Source organism: Euprymna scolopes, chromosome 34 (genome assembly GCF_053919585.1).
Source record: "Euprymna scolopes isolate OS-2025 chromosome 34, ASM5391958v1, whole genome shotgun sequence".
NCBI lineage: Eukaryota > Metazoa > Mollusca > Cephalopoda > Sepiida > Sepiolidae > Euprymna > Euprymna scolopes.
In genome coordinates this window covers 31,802,590-31,826,661 of record NC_136515.1, presented here as the reverse complement: position 1 = coordinate 31,826,661, position 24,072 = coordinate 31,802,590, and the positions used below count along the sequence as shown (strand labels likewise).

The 24,072-nt window shown below is 36.5% G+C and overlaps 1 protein-coding gene across 1 annotated transcript in view; it reads left to right on the top strand.

Annotated features, from left to right (window-relative positions):
- LOC145259161 (GTP-binding protein 8-like) overlaps nucleotides 1–23,818 on the top strand; it is a 148,959-nt gene extending 125,141 nt beyond the window's left edge. Inside the window, exon 5 of the mRNA XM_080116888.1 lies at nucleotides 23,619–23,818. Coding sequence (XP_079973014.1) covers nucleotides 23,619–23,700 — 82 coding nt within the window. The 3' untranslated portion in view covers nucleotides 23,701–23,818. The remainder of the gene's footprint in view (nucleotides 1–23,618) is intronic.
- The last annotated feature ends 254 nt before the right edge of the window (nucleotides 23,819–24,072 follow it).

Sequence of the window (24,072 nt, the reverse complement as noted above, 5' to 3'; positions counted from 1 at the left end):
TATTTTAGTTAATTGTTTTCGGATGTTTAATTATTAAGTATGCACTTACCTTTATCCAAATGGTTGGCATATTGTGTTTCTCTTCGTTTAGCTTAGTATTACATGGTTCTCTCTCTCTCTCTCTCTCTCTCTCTCTCTCTCTCTCTCTCTCTCTCTCTACATATATATATATATATATATATATATATATATATATATGTATGTATGTATATATATATGTATATAAACTTTTTAACAGAAAATTGCGACCAAGGTCTTCCCATTACATGTATCGTTTCTGTCAGACACGTATTATTTTTATTTATGTTAGAAATTTTGTGTTCATCATCACCATCATCATAAACATCAAAGAGATCTGGCATCCTTAAAACTGTTTTCCTATATGAACTTTTTTTACAGAAGATGGTGACTGAGTTCTGCCCATTACATGTATCGCTTCTGTCGGACATGTATTGTTTTTATTTATGTATTAATTTATTTAAATTGATTTGAACCTGAATAGATAAAAGCAAATTAATTAGATTAATTTAATTGAACCCATCATCACCGTCGTCATGATTGCTGGGGAGTTCTGCCATTTTGGATGCTCCTTTGGTTTGAGATTTGTACGGATACCGCAACTTATGACCGCCTATTTTATGTGTCGTGTGAGTTGGGTTTGTTTTTATTTATTCATTGTTGGGGTTCTGATGAACTATGTGTGTCCGGCACCATATAACTGGACCCTCACTACCTTGTGGGCCAAGGTTCTTTAACCAAAGGCTAAGGGGGAGGTAACCCTGACAGAAACCTCCCGAGAAGCTTAGACCCTATCAACTGTGGTATGCATGACCCACTGGCATGTGCAATATGCTCTGGTGCCCAGCAACCTAAGTCCCAGTCATGGATCGAATGACATTGGGGTGAAGAGGGCTCCCGTAAGCCATGGTGAAGGCAACCCTTCTAGGAGAAACAAATTTCCGATTTAAAAAACCATAAAGCGAAAGACCAGTACCAGCATTAAGCTTGTCTACAGTTTGATTTGTTGCTGACTATCTTGCTGTTGTAACATCTTTGTACAGATACTCCCTCATTTGTCTAAAAAAAAAAGTCCTGTGGTGATGGAAAAGTTGTGATGCATGCAGGCCTGACAGGCTGAAAGTATGTAATAACTGATCTGCAATCATCATATGTATATATGAATGTATGTGTTTATATGTATGTATGTATATGTGTATGTATACCCGATACTGAAGTCCTCATGAGAGCATGTTGCTCTAGTGTTGAGAACTTTGTAATCACATCTCACATGCGTTGGGTGGGTCACTTGGTTCGAATGAAAGATTGTAGGCTGCTAAAACAAATTTTTTACGGGGAGTTGGAAAATGGCAAGCGCCCTCAACACAAGCCTAGGAAGAGGTTCAGGGACTTTACAAAGAATAATTTGAAAGTCTTACAAATCGACATCGACACATGGGAAGAACTTACTCTGCAAAGGCCGAAGTGGCGAAAGCTTGTACGTGAGAGTTGTGATGCTCAAGAGAAAAGAAAGCAGGCCCACAGTAATCTGAAGCAAAAGCTTCGCAAAGGTTTAATTGATGGTCTTAAACATGATACACAGAGCTGGAAGTGCAACACTTGTGAACGAGTACTTTTGTCAAAAGCTGGCTACGTCAACCACCTTAAGTCGCGAAAAACTCCTGTTCAGGTCAACTTTGCACCTATTAGTACAGACCAAATGATCTGTTTGACATGCAGTAAAGTTTGCAAGTCTACTGCTGGTCTGAGAAGACATGTGATTGTTCATAAGAATACCCTTCAACATCCAGAGGAAGTCAACTCGATGGAAATTGCTCAATTTGTGTGTCACATCTGCTTCAGGATGTGCATATCTGTGGCAGGGGTGCAGAGTCATCTGAGATGGCATGGACGGCAAGATTGGAAGAACTCAGTGTGACGGCGATCATCTGGAAAGATGCAGCAATCATCATCATGTATATATATATAAACACAGACTTAAATCATTCGTTGACATCTATGCTGATGGCACGATCATCTACGGCAACACATCAAAAGCTGTAAATGACAAAGTTCTCTCTGATTCTCTCTTCTCTGATCTCGAGCGCGTGGTTCAGTGGGGGAAGATGTGGCTGGTTACCTTTAATGCATCCAAAACCAAACTCCTATCTTTACATCATCAACGCTCTGATCCCCATCTGGCATCAATTGTGATGGATGGCTTTTGTCTGGGTGAGGCCCAGTGTTTTGACAAGCTTCTCGGTTTGACCTTTACTCCTGATCTGAAATGGAACACGTACATCAAGTCTGTTGCCAAGGTCGCTGGAAAGATGGTGGGATCCTTCTACCGCTCCAGAAGATATCTCACTACTGATGTCATTCTCTATCTATATAAAAGCCAAGTACGTCCAAGGATGGAATACTGTTGCCATATCTGGGCAGGAGCTGCTAAAAACAGCCTATCCTGCCTTGACAGAGTACAAAATAGACTTCGTGGCTTAGTGGGGGATGCCCTTTTCTCTACCCTGTAACCTCTCTCCCACAGAAGAGACGTTGCGAGCCTATCCTTGTTTTATCGTTATTTCCATGGCAGGTGCTCGTCTGAACTCCAATCTCTGGTCCCCCCTCGCCAATCTTTCATGAAAAACACCAGTCTATCTGAATCCACTGTGAAAAATTTCCCCCACTCTATATCTGTGCCTAAATCAAAACGCGGATTCCATGAACAAAGCTTCTTTCTTAGAACTGCACGCCTGTGGAACTCTGTTCAGTCTGCCTGCTTCCATCCGAACTACAACTTGGATGTCTTCAAGTCTAATGTTAACAAATTCCTAATGAACCGCCCCCTTAATTAAACACTTCATCAAATCCCCACACTAATGTAATGCACTTGCAATAACCCTTATCCCTGAGTGGCTTCCGGGCCTTGATAAGTGGTGATCTCTGTGTAAAAAAAAAAAAAAAAAAAAAAAAAACGACGTCCAACTGAATTTGGAAATATTTATTTGTTTTGCTTTTAGTTTTTATCAATTGGACCGATATGCTCCTCGCAGACTTATTAAATTTATGAGAAACTCCTTTACTCACATGAGATTATTCTGTTCAACTGATAAGACGAAAACAACATCCAACTGCTCTAATTACTGAATAGATGTGAAGCACACTATCATATGTCTATTTGTAATCAGTTCACGTCATACTTAGGTTCTTTTGTCTCTCCTTACAGTCCACTAGGATTGTCTTTTTGATCAATAACTGTCCTTTGTACTGAAACTCCTCTGTTAGCTCCTTACTTTTAAGTATGCTTCAGAAAGGAGATGCTGTTCGCAACCAGGCCAGTGAAGAACTTATTGGTAGTGGTGAGACAGTAGATGAGTCTATATTTATTATGGGATTATGTTACATTCGTTTTCAGTATGAGACTTGTACTACTTTTCCAAAGCAAATGATCCTGCTGGATTAACAGGTGAATGGTGATGTAGTTCTGGCTGTGCTTTTGAAGTGGTATGTTGATAAATAATAGGAATTTTTATGGGGTTTTCAAGTGGATTCTGATTTTTTCTAATGAGAACTGCTACTTTGGTTTTCATGTATTCTATCTCAGCCTCATTGAAAATTTTCAGACTGTTGTGTCACTGAGATGTTATTTTTATTATTTTTTTTATTTTTTTGGTGAGGAGAAACATTCCTTTTGTCTGGACAGAAGTGGAAGAACATTTCCCACCAGGTCTCTGTCCTTTCCTTTTGTTGGGTGTGTTTTCCTTGAGCATATTCCATTGCCCATACCAATATCTACTTATCTTCCTTCTCCCATCTTGACTCTTCTCCTTATAGTTTCTTCTTCCTGTATAGGAAGGTAGTCTCTTTCTGCCTCCTTTACGGTGGCATTCTTAATGATAGTCATCTCTTCTTCCACGATATATACTCCCATGTTAGTCAGGCAACCGATGTGTTCCTTTTTTTTTCAGGGAGATCAGTTTCTTTTATCTTGTTGGCTAAAATTTGATTTGATGTCTTCCTCCACTTTTCAAACACTGAGTAGTTGTAGCAAAACAGCAGCACCTTCTTTTCAGCAACAAACTATGGCCAGGCGTTTTGTTACTAAAAGTGATGGAAATAGGGGGCCAGTACCTCTGCTATCAAGGTCTGATGGCTGACGCTCGTTGTCCTCTGTCATCACTGGAGTGCCACTTTCAAAGTCAAGAAGGTTTACACCATGGTTTACCTCTTCCTGCCTAGTGTATAAATCGTTTGAGGAGTCCCTTTTTGTTCTGAGTGCCAGCCAGCCAGTATTTGATTTTCTTTTTCTCCATATTTTTATATATGATTCCCTCATTGTCAACGGCTTATTTATTTTTTATTAAAAGCTGACCTTTATTAATAAAGGGGATTCCCCTGTCCTCAACCTGGAGGGTGGGAGTAGATTGCTTGAAGAGACAACTCACCATTTTGTCAATATTTGGTCAGGGTTTACTTCTAAGGAGAAATATCCTCATGCCAGAATTTCTTACAAACTTTTATTCAGAGAGACTGAAAATACCTGAGGATGGTGTCTAGTAAGCATTCAGTTTCTCTCTTTTTTGTTTTATTTTACTTCTGTTGAAGTTCTCAGAAATCAAGGGGCCCACTACCTGGGGCTAACATTTGAAATCTATATGAGATACATAGATACTCGAATGTTCCATTAAAGTTCTTTATCTCTCAAGCACTGAGTTAGAAAAGAAATTGAGAAGAATTTTCCTCTCCCCAATTAACCATATTCATATTTTGTAGCATATCTTTTGTTCTGGTCTCTTGGTCTTACTGGATTCCAGGACAAGAATTCATCACTTGGAGAAGGTGCACTATTCCTGTGAGGAGATCTATCTGGGCAGCGAATACGATGTGATTTTGAATATTTGATCAAGGTTTACTTCTAGTGAAAAGTATCCTCATGCCAGATTGTTCTGACAAACCCCTGTACAGAGAGGCCTTAGACACTCAAGGGAAGCGTCTAGTGGGCATTCAAGTTCTATCCAGTAGGCAATCAAGTTCTCTCCAATGTGTGTGTGTGTGTGTGTGTGTGTATATATATACTTATTCCGGGTTAAATACATTCAAAGATAAAAACAAAGCAATGAATTTAACAGCTTATATAAGCATGTAGTATAATAGAGTAGGATGTAGTTTTTGATTGATCCATATGAACATTTTCATATTACTACACAATCATGATAATGTTTTGGTCAACAGTTACGAATAACTAAAGACCTTCTATGGCAGTACTAGTCCTTCCTTTTAAATGTTACAGATATAAACTTTTAAAAGGAAGAACTACTATCACCTATGAAGGTTTTTAGTTATTTGTAACTGTTGACTGCAACCTTATCATGAGTAGCGATATAAACATGTTGATATAAATAAATTTTTTAAAAAGTGTATATTTATCTGTGTTTATTTATAAATATATTTCATTAATAAAATAGACGTTTTTTTTGTCTATTAATTCTATTTTCGATCCTTTCCAACTTCCGAATAACAGTCTTCACTTCTGGCAGGAAATGGCTGATGTAATCACCATATTTATCATAAGTCTGAGTACTTTCCAATACTTCAGAATTCATCGTCAGGGATAAATTAATCTAACTGGTTTTGAATAATTTATATAGTTTTTTTTTTTTTTTTTTTTTTTTTAAGTATGGGGAAAAGAGAAGAGGAAAAAAAAAACCTATACAAATTATTATATGTGATGTGATAGTGTAGTGCATAGTGGGCAATTCCTGGAGGTAAGGCCATAGGGTGTTTAACGATGACCTTCTATTTAATTTCATATAGAATATTAGACTCCTTAAGTGACCGTCTCATGGTTGCTAGAGAAGTGTCATTTCTTTTTATTTGGGGGGGGGGGGGTATTTGAAGATATTATTGTGGGCGTAGAGCCTCTGTTTAAAGGTTCCTTGCCTCATCCCAATGTAAATTTCTTTTCTTGGGATCTACATCAGATATGACTATGGATCATTGTCATATATACCAATATGAGAGCTAAAATATCGATTATTTAAAAACTTTTAAATAATCGATATTTTAGCTCTCACATTTGCAATCGAGCACTTTATTGATTTTTTTCAACACATCCCTCTCTGCCCTGCTCTAAGCAAGTCTGTCGACCTACTCCACAAATCCAAAATCTCAATCATGAAAGGGTCTCAGAAAAAATACTCAATGAAACCCAGATCTCCAACTTCCAACACAAACCCCCACTACCATGTCTCCTTCTCCAACATCAGGGGTCTATGTTCCAACCTTCCAGAGGTTCAAACTCTATTACAGGAGACCAAGCCAGACCTATTATTTCTAAGCGAAACTGGCATTAGACCGACTTCTTCCCTAGATGAGTTCGTAATTAAAGGATACTCTAACTTAACCTCTAAATCTGACCCCCAAAATAGATGGAGTATGTGCCTACATTAAAGATGTAATAGGTCCTCAGACATACCTCTCCATTGTACAGTGTATCGATATTCTATGGCTGACTGGGATAGCTTCTGTACATTTATATCAGAGCTACCTTTACGTGCCATGTTTAAAAAGGATGTGTCCTCTTTAGTATCAGACCTGACGGAATGGTTAACTGTAGGCATAGACCCTCGAAAAAGTTCCAGCAAAAACTAACAGCCAGCCGTGGTTCTCCCCAGAATGTGCTGCTGCCATTGTGCACAGAAATCACTTTTTCCATTGCTTCCAACGTAATAGATGTAAAGCCACCTTCAGGATTGCCAGCAACCACTGTAAAAAAGTAATAAAAAAGGCAAGAGAGTTATATGCTCAGTCTGTCAAGTCCAAGCTAGCTGAGCAGTGGCTTGGTTCCCATCAGTTCTGGCAAATAGCAAACGGAATCCTCAATAGAAGTGTGAGCTCTATCCCAACTATCATCAATGGACCTGAGCATCAAAGCCAATCGCTTTGCCAAGAACTTTGCAACTAATTCTACCCTTTACAACTAAGGCCGCCAACCCCCAGTATTCCCTTGTATATCAGAAAACATGCTAAGTGACATACAAATATCTGTACGCGATGTTGCCAAGCTAATCAAAAACTTGATTCCAGGAAAGCAACTGGTCCTGACGGCATTCCAGTCATAGTGCTTAAAAGGCTTCAACCGGAACTAGCGCCCATACTTACCAAGTTATTTAAGTGTTGTCTTAAGGAGAAATGCTTCCCAACACCTTGGAAAATCTCATCAGTATGCCCTGTATTTAAGAACTCAGGTGATAGCTCATCTCCCTCTCAGTACAGACCAATAAGTCTCCTATGCATCATGAGTAAGCTGCTGGAATCTGTGCTAAACAAGGAAGTAGTCAACCATCTCAGCAAAAATAACCTTCTTAATGACATGCAATATGGTTTCTGTTCTGCTTCTACAGCAGATGTGCTCACAGTTATATCTCATAGGATTGGCAAATTCCTCGATGGAGGCTTCCTCTCTAGGGCAATTGCTCTTGACATATCAAAGGCCTTTGATAAGGTATGGCATAAAGGCCTACTTCACAAGATCTCCAGTCATGGTATAGCTGGAAATGTCTTCTCATTAAGAATATTAAATCATTTCTCTCTGATAGGTTCTTAAGAGTAGTGGTTGATGGGCAGAAATCAGAGGCTCTCAGTATTAATGCTGGAGTCCCTCAGGGGTCCATCTTGGGTCCAACTCTCTTCATGATCTACAACAATGATCTTCCAGACCACATCCTTAGATCATTCATAGACATTTATGCTGCCAACACTACTATCTATGGAAGCACTTCGAAGATCGTAAACGACCAAGTTCTCTCTGACTCCCTCTCTTCTGATCTTGAGCACGTGGTACAATGGGGAAAGAAGTGGCTGGTTACTTTTAATGCATCTAAAACCAAGCTTCTATCTTTACATCATCAACGCTCTGCTGCCCAGCTACCATCAATCGAAATGAATTGCTCTCGTCTTGGGGAGGCTTCATGTTTTGACAAGCTTCTGGGCTTGACCTTTACTCCCGATCTGAAATGGAACACGTATATCAAATCAATTGCCAAAGTCACTGGAAAGATGGTGGGATCTTTCTACCGCTCCAGTAGATATCTCACTCCTGATGCAATTCTCTACCTATATAAAAGCCAGGTTTGGCCAACGATGGAGTACTGTTGCCACATCTGGGCAGGAGCTGCTAGAAGCAGCTTATCCTGTCTTGACAGAGTTCAAGATAAACTTTGTAGCTTAGTGGGGGATGCCCTTTTCTCTTCTCTGCAACCCCTTTCCCACAGAAGAGACGTAGCGAGCCTGTCCCTGCTTTATCGTTATTTTCATGGCAGGTGCTCATTTGAACTTCAATCTATGGTCCCCCTTCGCCAGACTTTCATGAAAAACACACGTCTAGCAAGAACCACTATCAACAATTACCCACACTCGTTATCCGTGCCTACACCTAAATGTAGATTCTATGAACAGGGCTTCTTTCTTAGAACTGCTCGCCTGTGGAACTCTATTCCGTTTGCCTGCTTTCAAGCTGACCACAATCTGATTGTCTTCAAGTCCAACGTGAACAAGTTCTTATTGAACCGTCCCCCTAAGTAATCCAATTTACAAAATTCCCACTAATGTTTACTACACTAAAATCACAATGACTAATATATATGTATTAACCCCTTATCCTCGAGTGGCCTCTGGGCTTTGATAAGCGGTGACCCCCATGTAAAAAACAAACAAACATCCAAACACTATATATATATATATATATATAGTGGTGCCAACAAGTCTCCTAAAATTTCCAGTACTCTCCACTTCTTTCAATAACCTTTGAAGATGAATTTGCATTATCACAACAGCCACTTACCATTGATTTCTCATTAGCAGCGACCATTAGTCTTCATTGGATGGCAATAAGCCTCTACAAGGTTCCAGTCATCTTTGCACCCATCCAGCGGAGGTCTGGTTAATACTTACTCTTCTCTGTCTTTCCATCCTCCTTGACCCTCACTTATTTGGTGTGACACTAGTTTATGGTGACACGAGAAAAATAAAAAATAAATAAATAAACGAGGAGTGGGGTAGCTTACATTCTGCAGTTTCAGTTTTCATGATTGCATGTAGTGTTTGTGTTTTATCTCTATGGCAGTTTCTATATGTCCAGCTAACGGTTGTGGATCATGTGTTTTAGTCTCCGCAGTCAAGGGTTTTCCTCAATATTTCAGCCGTTATCATTATTGTTGTCTGTTGTATCTTCTCAGCCATCCCTTTGATTCCAATCTCTCCCATTCTTTTTTCAAAGTTTTTTCCTAGCGCTTCTACTACAGGGTTGCCCATAAGTCACTTTACATTTAAAAAATTAAATAACTTTTTTTCTATTAACATATTTTAATTTCTCTTTTTCAGAATTATCAAATAGAATCTGTGGAAAATATTGCTATGGATAAGTTTACAACAGACGAACGAGTGAAGATAATTGAATTTTACTTTGAAAATGGATGATCAATCATTGCAATGCAAACATCTTATATGCACCATTTCAGTGTTCGATATCGTCTTAGTAAGCCTGCAAGATTTAACTTGATGCCTTTTCAAGAGCAGGGCTCTGTAAATGATAAGTCTAAATGTGGACGAGGTTGCTCAGTATGTACACTTAAAAATACTGAAGATGTGAGGCGTAGCATTGAAGAGAACCCAGCCACATCCACTCGAAGGCGTTCCAAGAACTTGCTATCTCACAGAGTTCTCTACAGCGCATTCAAAAAGACTTGCACATGTATCCTTACAAGGTTCAATTAGTGCAATATTTACAACCACCAGACTTTCAGAAACTACTAAATTACATTGTCAGGTTTCAGGAGACTTCAAGAAATGTCAATGAGTTTATTCACAATTTGATCATGGAAGATGAGACTCATTTCCATTTGAATGGGTATGTCAATAAGCAGAATATTAGATTCTGGGGTACTAAAAATTCATGCTAAGTTCATGCAAGCCCAATGCATTCAGTTAAAGTCACAGCACACTGTGGAGTAACCTCAGAAAGGGTTATTGGGCCCTTTTTCTTTGAAGATATGAATGAAAATGTTGTGACTGTAATTGCTGAGAGATATAGAGATATGCTAGTGAATTTTGTTCAACCTCAGTTAGCAAATATGCCAGGGTATTTGTTGTAACCTCAGTTAGCCAAGGCAACAAGATGGACCAATTGTACATACAAGCTAAGCGCCACAATGCAATTGTTAACTGTGATGTTTCAAACAAAATTCAAATCTCTCAAGATTCTGATTTTGAATGGCCTCCACGTTCACCTGATTTGGTTGCACCAGACTTTCAGCTTTGGGGATATCTTAAAGACAAAGTGTATGCAAATAAGCTTTGAACTATCAAAGAACTTAAGGCAAACATATGACAGGAAATTCTTTTCCTACAACTTTCGATGTTAAGAAATGCCATGGAGAATAGCTTAGAAAGACTTTGCAAAGCCAAGAATGGAGGCTACTCAAGAGACATTATCTTTCGTAATTAAATCAGAACAAATTTCCACACTTTTCTAAGCTGTGTAGTAAAAAAAAAAAGAACTAATTAAATAGTCATTCAAGAAAAATTTGTTTCATTTTCAAACTGTAAAATGACTTATGGGTCTCCCTGTATTAGTAGTGTTATCTTGATTTTCTTCATCTTCCAGATCCCTTTGAGTTCTCTGGCCTGTTCCTGTATTTGTTCTGCTTCTCTGTCTCCTTGATCTTCACTCTGGTCTGCTGGAATGACAAAGTCTACAGTCTGGCAGGACTTTTCCTTGTTATTAACCATTATGACCTCTGGTCTCTTGCTTGAATAGGTTTTTTCCATTTGTATATCCATGTCCAATAGGATATTGTACTCTTTTTTGGTGTTCTGCATTATGTATTTTTCTAATTCTTTTTCTGTTATTTATACAGTTTTCTATACAAACCAGCCCTCTTCCTCCATTTTCCTTTTTTACATAGTCATTCAATATTATCGTTTGGGTGTAGTGCATTGTGCATAGCCATGAGTTTCCTGGTTTTCTGGTCGAGATGCTCGGTTCTACTTTCATCCAATCTATAAACAGTCCAGATTATCTTACTAATGATGTGTTTATACTTTTAATTCGCTTTCTCCTATATATATTTATTGCAAGTCGGGTAGCCTTGAGGAGTCCACTGTATATAACTGTCCAAATGGCAGACAAATGACAGATCAAACTGTAGACCTTAATTTCATCTCTGACAGACATTATATTGTAATGATGAAAGTCAATTGATTCACAGAGCACAACAGCATAATAATTCGCCCAACATAAGGGCATTGGTGTTTGCAAATGATAGCATTTCAACCCACATTAGGGCATCAATATGACTCAAAGAGACAAAGTATTTTTTAGGCTTGAGTGAATTTCGAGCGTCCATCTTCAATCGAGTCTATATCAAAACTGATGATCTGAAAGGATAAATTTGGTGCCAAGCACATCCTCTGCAATTTGTAAATAACAAGCAATCTGAATGGTTCAAACAAAATTGTTTCTGCAGAATTTCTCACACACTGCCAAAGAAAGGAAGAAAAAGTAATGGATAATCATTACTTTTTTTAAATAAGATAATGATATACTTTAAAAAACTGTCAATAAGTGACAGGTAAGAAATTTGTCAATTCAAGTGTGATTCAATAATGACCAGTTTCGTCAGGTGATTATTTTTTCCTAAGTTTAGGAAATTTTACATCATATAGAATTTTACATCATTCAAAGTTCTTAATGTGTTCTTGGGTTCGCATCAGTCCATCTTTATCTAGAAATAAGCCAAGGGCCATTACCCTTAGGGGTTCAACCTTATTTGAAGGTTGTTTCAAATAATTCAATTCCAAGGGAAAAGCTTCATTTTGCATATGAGAAAAAAAACAACAATTTAGTTCTTTTATAGGTGTCAGTACTTCGGTGTCGTAATAATGACCGAATCTTAAAACTTTTTCTAAGACATTAATCACCTTAGATAATGTGAAGAAATCAGATATTTAATTTGTAAACGACTCTCATCTGAATTAGCTTCATCCAAGAACATAGATGTTACGATTTTTTTATTATTGTCATTAAGACAGGGTAAGGGAGATATGGGCCAGCAGATGGTAACTTCATTAAGCCAATCTTGTCCACAGATCCAAGATTTGAACATCTGTTCGAACTTAGAGGTTTGTAATGCCTCTGGTTAAAAGATCTGCTGGATTGTCCAGTGAAAGAACATATTTGAATTTAGTAGTTACCCCACATTTAAGGCAGACCTCCTCAATAGATTTGTTTATATCTGATATACGATTTTTCACAAAAATATTATTTTTTGAAACTTTTCTTGTTTAAAACCCATGACAGGGCTACTTGTGCATCAGATACAAGAAAAAATGATTTGATATTGATAGGCATTAGAGCCTTCAAAACCTGAGGAACAACTCTAAGGGCTAGTTATATAGCCATCAATTATAATATAGGGAGTGATTTTCCTTTAATGGAAGCCACCTTAGCTTCGGACAATGAACACGGAGCCACTTGTACCTTAGCTTCGGACAATGAACACGGAGCCACTTGTTTGGCATATAAAGAAAATCCGTAAGCATGCTTAAATGCATTGCAGAAACAAATGATTTCAATTGGGGAGTCCACCAGGAATACACATCTGGGGAATTCAAAGTCCCATATATTGTTCAACTCCTTGGCATGTACTTGCCATGAGGTAATAAAATCTTCAGGGATTTGCTGGTCCCATGATAAGTTATTTTTACATAATTATCTGATAATAATCTTCTCCTGAACAGTGACAGGAAGAAGTAATGATAACAGATCGTAAACACTCGATACTTGAGATATTATCCCACATTTTGTTTTGACATTATCGTCTATTACTGTGGGAGTAATTTTAAAGGAGTCTCGTTGAGGGGAATATTGATACCCCAGCACCTTTTCATGGGTGGGGGAAGGAGATGCAATGGAATCATCTTCCAGCATTTTAATTTGCAATCTCCTGCAATTGGAATTGCAGGATTGAAGCTCAAAACCTGGTGTCGCGAACATTGCTATAAACTGAAATCAATAAATCACTGTCACTACTAGTGGTGACTAAATTGTCAACAAAGAAGTTTTTGAAAATCGTGTAAGAGACTAAATCTGCCTCATATTTTTCGATATGGAATTTGAGTATAAAACTCAGTATAAATGAACTGGCATTAAAACCAAATATAATTGCATTAAATCTGTAGGTGTACAATTTTCTGTCCACTCTAAGAAAGAAACAAAATCTATTATCTTGGATAGATTTCAAATGGATCTGTAAAAATGCTTTACGTAAATCGCCCAGAAGAACATACTTGTTTTTCCTGAAAGCTAGTAAAATATCTAGCAATTGTGCAGTTAAGTTGATGCCCGAATAAGTTGTGTCATTAATTGAAGTACCACCCTTACGTTTTAAAGAACAGTTGAATGCTGGACGGATCTTCATAGTTATTCCCTGACCTTCCTTGATTACAGGTCTGTGGGAAATCCATATATATCTCATATGGAACAGAGAAGAATTCAATAATCCAACAGTCTTCATACTCCTTGAAGACTTGCATCATCATACAGTCCTTTACTGTCTAAGGACTGGGCCACTCTCTGCATTATTTGCAGTGAGGGCACACAAATTGGATTCTACCTTAGGAAATTTTTCAGAATCCCATGGCAAATCGATATAATATTTATCGTTCCTAAGAACAATAACCTCCTTGAAGGCATTTATTTTTTCTTCATCAAAAGAAGACAATTTTTTTAGTTTCATCAATACCAATGGAGTCTAGGGATAAAGATCTTTCCACTCAATGTTCGACAACAGAATCGTCGAAAAACAGTTAAAGTGCATCTTCATAAGTAGGTAGTGCTTTAATAACTTTATCAAAGGCTGGTAATTCGTCCTTAACCTGTGCATTGAAATTAAAAAATTTAAACCCCTCACCGAAGGGAATTATGTACTTGGGACTTCCATGCAGAACCTCCCAAACATTTAATTAAACAGAGATTATTTATCCGTTGAATAAGATCCAGGCCTATTATGCCAGACCCATTCAATTTAGAGTATCCAGGACAAAGATGAAAACCCTATTTAGTTAATTTTGATATGATCTCGTCAAATTTGTCCACTTGGAATTTTTTGCAATCAAAGCAGAAAAGTGAAAGGGACGCAGATGTCCCAATTTAAGAGACACATCCAGCTCCCTAAGTTTTAATGAATTAGTTCCCACAAGCATATTAACAGGCATTTCTACCATCCCTGGTTTTAATTTATTCCCGGGACTTAAATATTACCTCAGAAAAGAAGGATTTCTGGCTACCTGTATCCAAAAGACAGTAAAAATAGACTGGGCACTTCATTGATATTTTGAACACAGGAAATATACATTTTTCCTGTCCCGATAATGATGTACGTTCTACAAAAGAAGTTTGGGACTTTTGGGGCACATAAGAGAAAAATGGTTCTTAAAACCACAAACGGCACAAGGATAAGGAAAACCCTTTATCCCCTTGCAAACAGTCTCAAAGTGTTCACCTAGGCACCTGATACATAATTTGAGTTCTTTGGTTCTTTTAATTTTCAAGTCAAAGTCCCGATATTTGGGACAAACTTTAGTCGGGTGATCAGTAACCATACATAATTTGCAAAATTTATTAATCTTACCATTATTGACTTAGAGTTATTACTACTCTTTTTTGAATAAATGTGTTTATCCTTAGGTATCCATCGCCATATTGGATTTTGGATCCGATGAAGAAGCCAACATTTTTGGCAGGCTATTTTCCCACCTTGGCACAACTAATGGTGATCCAATCATAATATCCAAAATGTCAAAAGTGTACGACATGATGGAAGAAAGAGAGGGAAAACGTTCATTAGATTTATTCATTAACTCTCTATGCACGCTGTTCGGAAATTTAGTGAACAGAACCATAGTTTCTGATGGAGAATTATCAGAAAAAAAGTCTGTTTTAAATGATTTGTCTCAGTCAATTTTAGCTTAACGTGCTCGAGAAGAATTTTGAGGTCTTTAAGTGATAAAAATTGCACTGATCAAGGAATAATATCCTCAAAAATTTTGTTTGCAATCAAAGATGAATTTTAAAATTTTCCCTTCAAACAAGCCAAAGCCTGCTTGTAATTTTTGGGGTTTATATCCAAATTGGACACAGATCATTCGATCTTTTCCCACCAATTTAGATTTTAGTAAAAGGAGTTTATCCGCATCATCTAAATTAGATGTGCAAAACTCAAATTTTCTAAGGAAGCTACAAAATTCAAATTTATTTGAGGACACTCTAATTCTGTTTTCATAGAAACAAAGCATTAGACTTTCCCGGGTCAAATCCCAAACTCACCAATTTCCCTGTAATTTCTGCCATAAACTGTGCCGAATCTTGACAAATATTCAATCTCTCCTCTACAGAGGACTTTATAATTAACTGGTCAAAAAGATCATCAAGCTTGGATATCTATTTATGTATATTTTTATTTTTTTTTACAGAGGCATTACCACTTATCAGAGCCCAGAGACCACTCGAGGATAAGGGTTAAGGGTGGACAATATAGTAATCGTTAGTAATGTAAATTTGATAAACTTGTTAACTTAAGTGGAACAGCTCATCAAGAACTTGTTTATGTTGGACTTGGAGACAATCAGATTATAGTCAGCTGGAAAGCAGGAAAACGGTGTGCAGTTCTAAGAAAGAAGCTTTGTTCATGGAATGTACATTTAGGTTTAGGCATAGATAAAGAGTGGGGGGGGATTATTGATAGACGAGCTAGACGAGTGTTTCTTGTGAAAGTTCGGCGAGAGCGGACCATTGATTGAAGCTCAGTCGAGCACTTGCCATGAAAATAACGATAAAGCAGAGACAAACTCGCAACATCTCTTCTGTGAGATAGAGGTTGCAATGAAGAGAAAAGGACATCTACGAGGCTACGAAATCTATTTTGAACTCTATCAAGGCAGGACAAGTCCTTTCTAGCAGCTCCTGCCAAAATGTGGCAACAGTACTCCATCCTTGGACGTACCTGGCTCTTATATAGATAGAGAATTACATCAGCAGTGAGATATCTACTGGATCGATAGAAGGATCCCACCATTTTTCCAGCAGCCTTGGCAACAGATTTGATGTATGTGTTCTATTTCAGATCAAGAGTAATGGTCAAGCCCAGAAGCTTGTCAAAACAATAGGCCTCCCCAAGATGAGAGTCATTCATTTAAACTGATGCCAGATGAGGATCAGAGTGTTGATGATGTAAAGATAAAAGCTTGGTTTTAGATGCATTAAAAGTAACCAGCCACTCCTTTCTCCATTGTACCACATGCTCAAGATCAGAGGAGAGAGAATCAGAGAGAACTTGGTCAGTTACGGTCTTAGATATGCTACCATAGATGGTAATATCATCAGTTTATGAATGATGTAAGGATGTGATTTGGAAGATCAGATGATGTAAGGATGTGATTTGTAGATCAGGAAGAGAGTTGGACCCCTGAGGGACTCCAGCATTAATACTGTGAGTTTCTGATTTTTGCCCACCAACTACCACTCAAAGAGAAATGATTTAATAATTCAGAAGACCATAGCTGGAGATCTTGTGAAGTAAATCTTTATGCCATCCCCTATCAAAAGCCTTTTATATGTCAAGAGCAATTGCCCTAAAAAGGTTGCCTCCATTATTATTTTTGCTGAGATGGTTGATTACTTCTGTATTTAACACAGATTCCAGCAGCTTACTCATGACGCGCAGGAGACTTATTGGCCTGTACTGAGAGGAGGATGAGCGATCACCTGAATTCTTAAATACAGGGCATACTGATGATATTTTCCAGAGTGATGGGAAGCAATTCTCCTTAAAACAATGTTTAAACAGTTATGTAAGTATGGGCACTAGTTCTGGTTGAAGTTTTTTTGAGTACTATAATTGGATAAAAACTCCTTTTAGATTCCCCATCTAGCTTGTCTTCTATCCAAGCTAGGGTTGTTGTTATTCGAAATGTTTTTGCTTCTATTCGAGAAAGCAAATTTGAATTAGACATGATGTTTCAACACTACCAATAATGCAATTAACAAAAGATTAAAATGGCTGTTACCACATTGGAATAAAAAAAAGGGGTGAAACTACAAGTTGTCATTTTCCAACAACGTTAAATTATAGTTGTCAAGAAAAAAAATGAAAGAATTTGGGGACCCACAACACCAGCCAAATAAAATATCTATTAAAGCGACAATATAATTTAACAGTGCAAAGGAGACAAATCGTATCAACCTTAGCTAAGCTGAGTTACTAAATTCGACCACATGGGGACAATTTGTTGCGGGGCCAGTCGTCCGGGGACAATCGACCCAACAACTAACAAGGTAGACACAGGCACACGGTAAACAGCAAAAAGGGCAAAAAAGAATGACAGACGCAGGTTATTTGGTTAAAGACGAGGGTTCACCTTTTATTTTTTTAAAGGTAGCAAAAAAAATTAATCGTTGGATCTGGTTGCTGGTCACCTGGAGGGCCGCACGTCACTGGAGGCTAAGGTTGAGAACAGGTACTCTAGACGTAGCATGGTTCAGGGTTGTTCACTGGGTCTGGAGTGATCAGCTGGACGTCAAGGCGGTTCGGAACGGATCGTGGACACTGAGACGGAGGGGTCAGTGTTAAGAAATGTGCAACACTGAGAACAGAGGTATCAGTGTTAAGGAACGGACGACCCTGAGAACGGAGAGATCACTGTTTGGGAATGGACAACACTGAGAACAGAGGGATCAGTGTTGAGGAACGGATGACCCTGAGAATGGAGGGATCAGTATTAAGGAACGGACGACCCTGAGAACGGACAGCACTGAGAACGGAGGGATCAGTGTTGAGGAACGGATGACCCTGAGAATGGAGGGATCAGTGTTAAGGAACGGACGACTCTGAGAACAGAGGGATCAGTGTTTAGGAACATACGACCGGCAGGGAGCCAAGTGCGAGTAAGGTGGCAGGCGAGGCTGCAGGAGACACCAAGGGCTGGAAAGCTGCAGGAGTGATCTGGAGGTGCTGGAGCGAGCTGGGAGGCACCAAGGGCTGGAAAGCTGCAGGAATGAGCTGGAGCACTGGAGACTGGAAGTGAAGTTCGCTGCCGGTGGGTCTCAAGAAGCAAGCAGTGGTGAATCGCATTTGTGAAAAACATTAGCCCTGATAAGGACTGTTTGAACTGCTGCTCAGAATGGCTGCTCCTGCTGCTGGTGGGTTCGGACAACGTGACTGGTAGCGTCGGTCGTTGCTCCCTGGGCTAGTTTTTCGACTTGGCCAGAATGAGCTGTATTCATTTTGCTGACGTAATATTAGTGAGGTTGGTCCCCATGAAAACAAAAAAACGACTCTATTTAATTCTTGAACGAAATTTATGCACTCAAGAGTAGATTGGGAGTTTGTGGATTGCATCTAAATTAATTTCATCTAAAGGGTAAAAATTAAATTGCCTCTTTTGTTGGTGTTTTTTTTATATATGTTCGTTTCACTCGTGTTTGGCGAATGTTTCACTTGTGTTTAACCGGTAGGAGAAGGAGCGGGGTCGAAAAAAGAAAGAAGGAAAAAAAATAATGGAGGCGGTGATTTGAAACCACACCAAATTTAAACTAAATTCTCCAACACAACATTTAAGCAACAGACAAACAACATCAATATAATTACAATTAATAATTTTTTATATTATCTTCTGATCAAGGAATATCAATAATATCTTCACTTGATAAATAATGAACAAACAAAAAACGTTTTTTTTTGTTTTGTTTTTTTTTCAAATTACAATTTAAGAATGAACGCTTCTTTTTTTTCAAGCAGATACAAATTAATAAGATGGATGTGGTTTTTTTTTTTTTAATAAGATGGATAATATACCTTTTTTTTTTAAATTTACAAATTACAACAAATCTAAGAACGCTTCAATATAAAAAATGAGAACAAAAGAAATGTCAACATTTATACTGCAGGTTAAGAATTTAAACTACAATTATAAATCAACGTGACTCTTGCAAGAAAAAAACAAATAAGAGGTGGGGGGACTACAACTCTTGCAAAAAAAACCGGTGTGAGGAAATTTCACACATAGGTTTTGCCCCTGGCAGAATAAAAGAAAACCAATCAGAATTACAACAGACTCACCTTTTAAACTTCAACGTAAATTTTATTAAAGCAAAAAGATCCAAGTTGCAAAAGATGCGTCATCTTCAGCTATCTGCCGTAATGGGCTGGTAATATCGCCAAAGGAGCAATAGTTCATCTTCGATAAACGCTGTGTACAAAACTCTGCCGATGAAGAACACTGTACAGGTTGAAGAGTTCAGTGATATCTTCCAAGATGGTTACTGCAAGTCGGCTAGCCTCGAGGAGTCCACTGTAGATAACTGTCCAAATGGCAGACAAATGACAGGTTAAACTGTAGACCTTAATTTCATCTCTGACAGACATTATATTGTAATGAAGAAAGTCAATTGATTTACAGAGCACAATAGTGTAATTCACCCAACATAAGGGCATGATATTTCGCCCCACATTAGGGCATCAATATGTCTCAAAGAGAGAAAGTAATTTTGAGTGAATTTCGAGCGTCCATCTTCAACCGAGTCTGTATCGAAACTGATGATCTGAAAGGATAAATTTGGTGCCAAGCACATCCTCGGCAATTAGTAAATAACAAGCAATCTGAATAGTTCAAACAAAATTGTGGGCAGACAAACTGACCAATAAGAAGCCTGCTTATTTCTGCAGAATTTCTCACAATAGTTTCGTTTCGAGAAGCTTTCTTATTTTTCTGAGGTATTCCGTTCTAATTTTCTCTTTTATTTCTGTTATTTTGATGGTGCTGCTTTCAGAATGGGTAGTACCATACCTTCCATTGCTTCTAGTTTTCCCCTTCTCATGATTAGCAGTGTACACTTTTCCATGCCAAATGTTATTCGCATATCCTGGCTGAAAATTCTGATTTTTTTTGTCTTTAGTTCATTCTTGGTTTTTGCAAATACTTTCAGGTGATTCATTCTTTCATTTGCATTAGTAAACTTGTAACTGACTTGTCATTTTCTTAGTATATTGTTAAGGGGCATCATGGCTATGATGAACAGTAGTGGTGATAGATACCTTTTTGTATTTTGATCACAGCTATGTATTGTCCATCAACTGTCAGTTCAAGTCTCCATGTCCTCATTGCATTTTCTATCAAATTGATAATCTTACCTAGTGTTTTGTACATCCTCAGGCATTCTATTATCCATACTTATTGTATGTCTTGTAATCGATCCATGCCATGGCTATATTCATTTTTCTACTTTTTACCTCCTTCGTGATTCTTTGGTCTATATATAATAGGCTGTGTGTTCTTCTTTTTCCTTTTTAGCATATTTTCTGTTCCTCAGGAAGTATTATTATTATTATTATTATTATTATTATAACCATATTTTCTGTTCCTCAGGAAGTATTATTATTATTATTATTATTATAACCATATTTTCTGTTCCCCAGGAAGTATTATTATTATTACCAATGTTGTTTATATTTTACTGTATTTATTTACTATCATTTTTGTTTCAACTCTTATTATTATTATTAATAATAATATTATTATTTTTACTGTTCATCACATTTGTTTCAGTTTCTAAACATTTATTATAAATACTGAAATCGATTGTGTCTTGTTTGTTGTCGGTTGAAATGAATGCGAATACATTAGAAATTAAAAAAATTTTAAAAGTACAACATTCTTCCTTCATAAACGGTAAAACTAATTCACGTAAACACAACCCAATAAACAAATTTCAAGTTTTTTCCAACTTCATTTTTATTTTGCTACATTTTGTGATCAAGTTGAAATATAAAAATAAAACATTAAATATAAAACATCGTTTTTATGCTTCACTAGCAGGGCGACTCGACATTGCTCGGGATTTAAAGAGGATTAACAAATGTTCCACACTTCTAATACTTTTATTGTCATCGAAATCGGTGAAATTGCACATTCATCAATCAAATCAACTCATTGTCTGCTGTAGTCAGGAACTCACTGCTGTGCACTGGGAGGAAGCGTCACATGCCTCTCTGTAGTGAGTTAGTCATTGTAGTCTACATTGCAGTTTAGAGAACCTACTGTTGATTTTATGAAATTATTTTTAATTTTATATAATGACTTGAATTAAGTTTAAAATGCAAAAGTCAAGTACAATGGTCCAATTATACTCTGAAGTGAAGCATTCATTTTGAACGCGCCTCTGTCTTATCAAAGAATCTACTGTTGATTTTACAGACCAAGCCATTCGACTTGTGTGGTGATAAAACTTCTTGAATGCAATTATGTTGGTAGGCTACATAAAAGTGTTAACTTTGGCCGAAATTGGACTGTTTCTTTAATCATATTTCTTTGATTATCGATTTTTGATACTTATCAGAGGTATTCTGATACAAAACCTATCTAAAAATACTCTCAGGCACATAAGGTACATGTGTGTGAATTTTTTTTTAAAATAGGCTCAATCGTTTTGGAGTCTATAGAGAACGAACTCGCACACACATAGACAAAGTGCCTTTTATATATAAGTAGAACTTTTTTCCAGTTAACGAAAAAAAAAACATTAAAAAATTTACGTGCAGAGTTTGAACCTACAGACTACATCATGCAAAAAAAAGAAGAATGCATAAATTTTCAAGTCTTATAAAATTCATTGCAATTAATGAAGATAAAATTAAGAAATTTACATGCAGAGTTTTAACCTACACACCACGCCATGCAAAAAAACAACAACAAAAAACACAGTAGAATTTTCATGGCCTGTTGTTCTATCATTGTTGCTAAGCAACGACATGGAAAAAATGACTTTACCGATGATAAATAAATTAAAATAACGGTTTTGATTATCGGTAATTATCTGGGGTATTCTGCGGCAAAACTCAACTAAGACCACTCCCAGACTGAAGTTCTGCAAATGTTAAAGAAAATCTGTTCAGTCGTTTCGGAATCTATAAGGAACGAACTCACATGCACACACAGACAACGTTGCATTTATATAATTGTAGAGATAAACCTCTCATAACCTTGAAAATACTATATATAGAAGCATATGTGGATAGCTTAACATTATGAATAGATATAGATGCAATATTATTTACAAACAAAAATCGATTTTTCAATTTTGCAGGTATATTTTTTTCTCATGAATCCATTTCCTGGAAAGTTTGAGATATGGTTGAAACCTTTGATTGACCAGACGGATGAATAAATAACTGTTAAAAATATCCTTACTGAAATCTGTTCTTTCTATTATATATATAATTACTCTTTCATATGTAATATATTGATGTTGGCATTCTGTGGATGTTCAGCATAAATGGAGGTGCCCAGATATTATTGTAGGTATTTTGTTAAAACTGCAAAAGTAATTATCTAAGTTAGCAGGAACGCCCGGCATAGCCCAGTCATAAAGTACATTTAAATATGATAAATTTTCTATCAATTTTTATATATTATAAAGTTGCGATTTCAAAAATAAAAAAATATATCCATATGTCTTGGATGCATCATCTTGAATCGAAACTGAAATGGAAACTTATGAAAAAAAAAAAAATATATATATATATATATATATATAATTTGAGTTGCTTTAGCTATAATCAAAACCGAAACTAAAACTTATGAAGAATTCTTGATAAAATTATTTATAAAAAAAATAAATGACCTTGAGTACCATCAGCTATAATCGAAACTTATGAAGAATTCTTATTAAAAATTATTTATTACAAGAAATGGAAGTCCATAATAATTAAATGACACTCAAATGTAAGCGTGACACACAAAATAAGTAACACACACGCTATCCTATTAATATATTGGATAATAAATATTTTTCAATATCCACATACATATATTATTAATGAATTATTGATAGGGCTAGATAAAATCATACCACCAGTCACAGGATTAGAACCCTGGATTGAAGTCATTTTTGACTTCCATCCAATGTTTGTGGCTACTGAAATAAAATACACAACAAACAAAAAAAGGAACTAATATTTATCAAGCAGAGAAAGTCAACCTCTGTAATGGAACTTTGCAATATTTCTTTTGTGTTTCCCTTACAGAGAACTCTTTCTTAAAGGCAGCTTATAATAAATATTGTTCAATATCTATATACATATTTTTCATAACAAAGAATCATCAGTGTGGCTAGAGGATTCGAACTAACATCTAATGGTATTTCGAACCTCAGTTTTATCTATTATCCTGACATTTTTTACATCATTTGTGGAAAACGATGTAAATATATTTGTTTTTTATATTTTGAATCTGGCTCAACTAAATACAAACATTGTGACACTAATGGACTAACGACATGTTCACAAGGGCATTCCATCTTCATGTGGAGTTGTATGCTTTCTTATTAATTTTTACAGCTCTTTACTCATGTTATATTCTCACATCATCATGTCATCTCTATATTTCTGCTGCTGTTGATTTGAACTGTTGACTTTCCTCTCCCTTAACTAAGTTAATGTACAATGTTATAACACAATTTGTCTAATACAAATATATTTTTAATAATCAAATATTTAATTCTCTTGCAGTGCCAAGATTGGGAATGGAATTCCTTTATTGCAATCTTTTATTGGATATATAACAGGAAATTTGAAGATTACTGGACATTAAAGACTTGGCCATTTTGAATATAAAACATTTTGATCCACAAATCTTAGAAACTTGAACAGATGATAAAAAATGGTCAATCAAGAAATAAACATTGCTTTTGATTCTACAATTACAGAAATGCTTTTATTACTGTTACTATTACACCCACTGTATTATTATTAATTATTGTTATCATTTATTATTGTTTGCATATTTACGATACAACAATAACTAAGTTTACCATTGTCTGAATAATTTTAGATAACTTTAGATATACTTTGCTTTTACTTCACATGGATTAAACCAAATTATATTTAGTTTTCTATTATTTTAATTTTTATTTCACCTTTTCAAGGCTGTTTTATATTCATATTTCTGAAGTTTTTTTTTTGC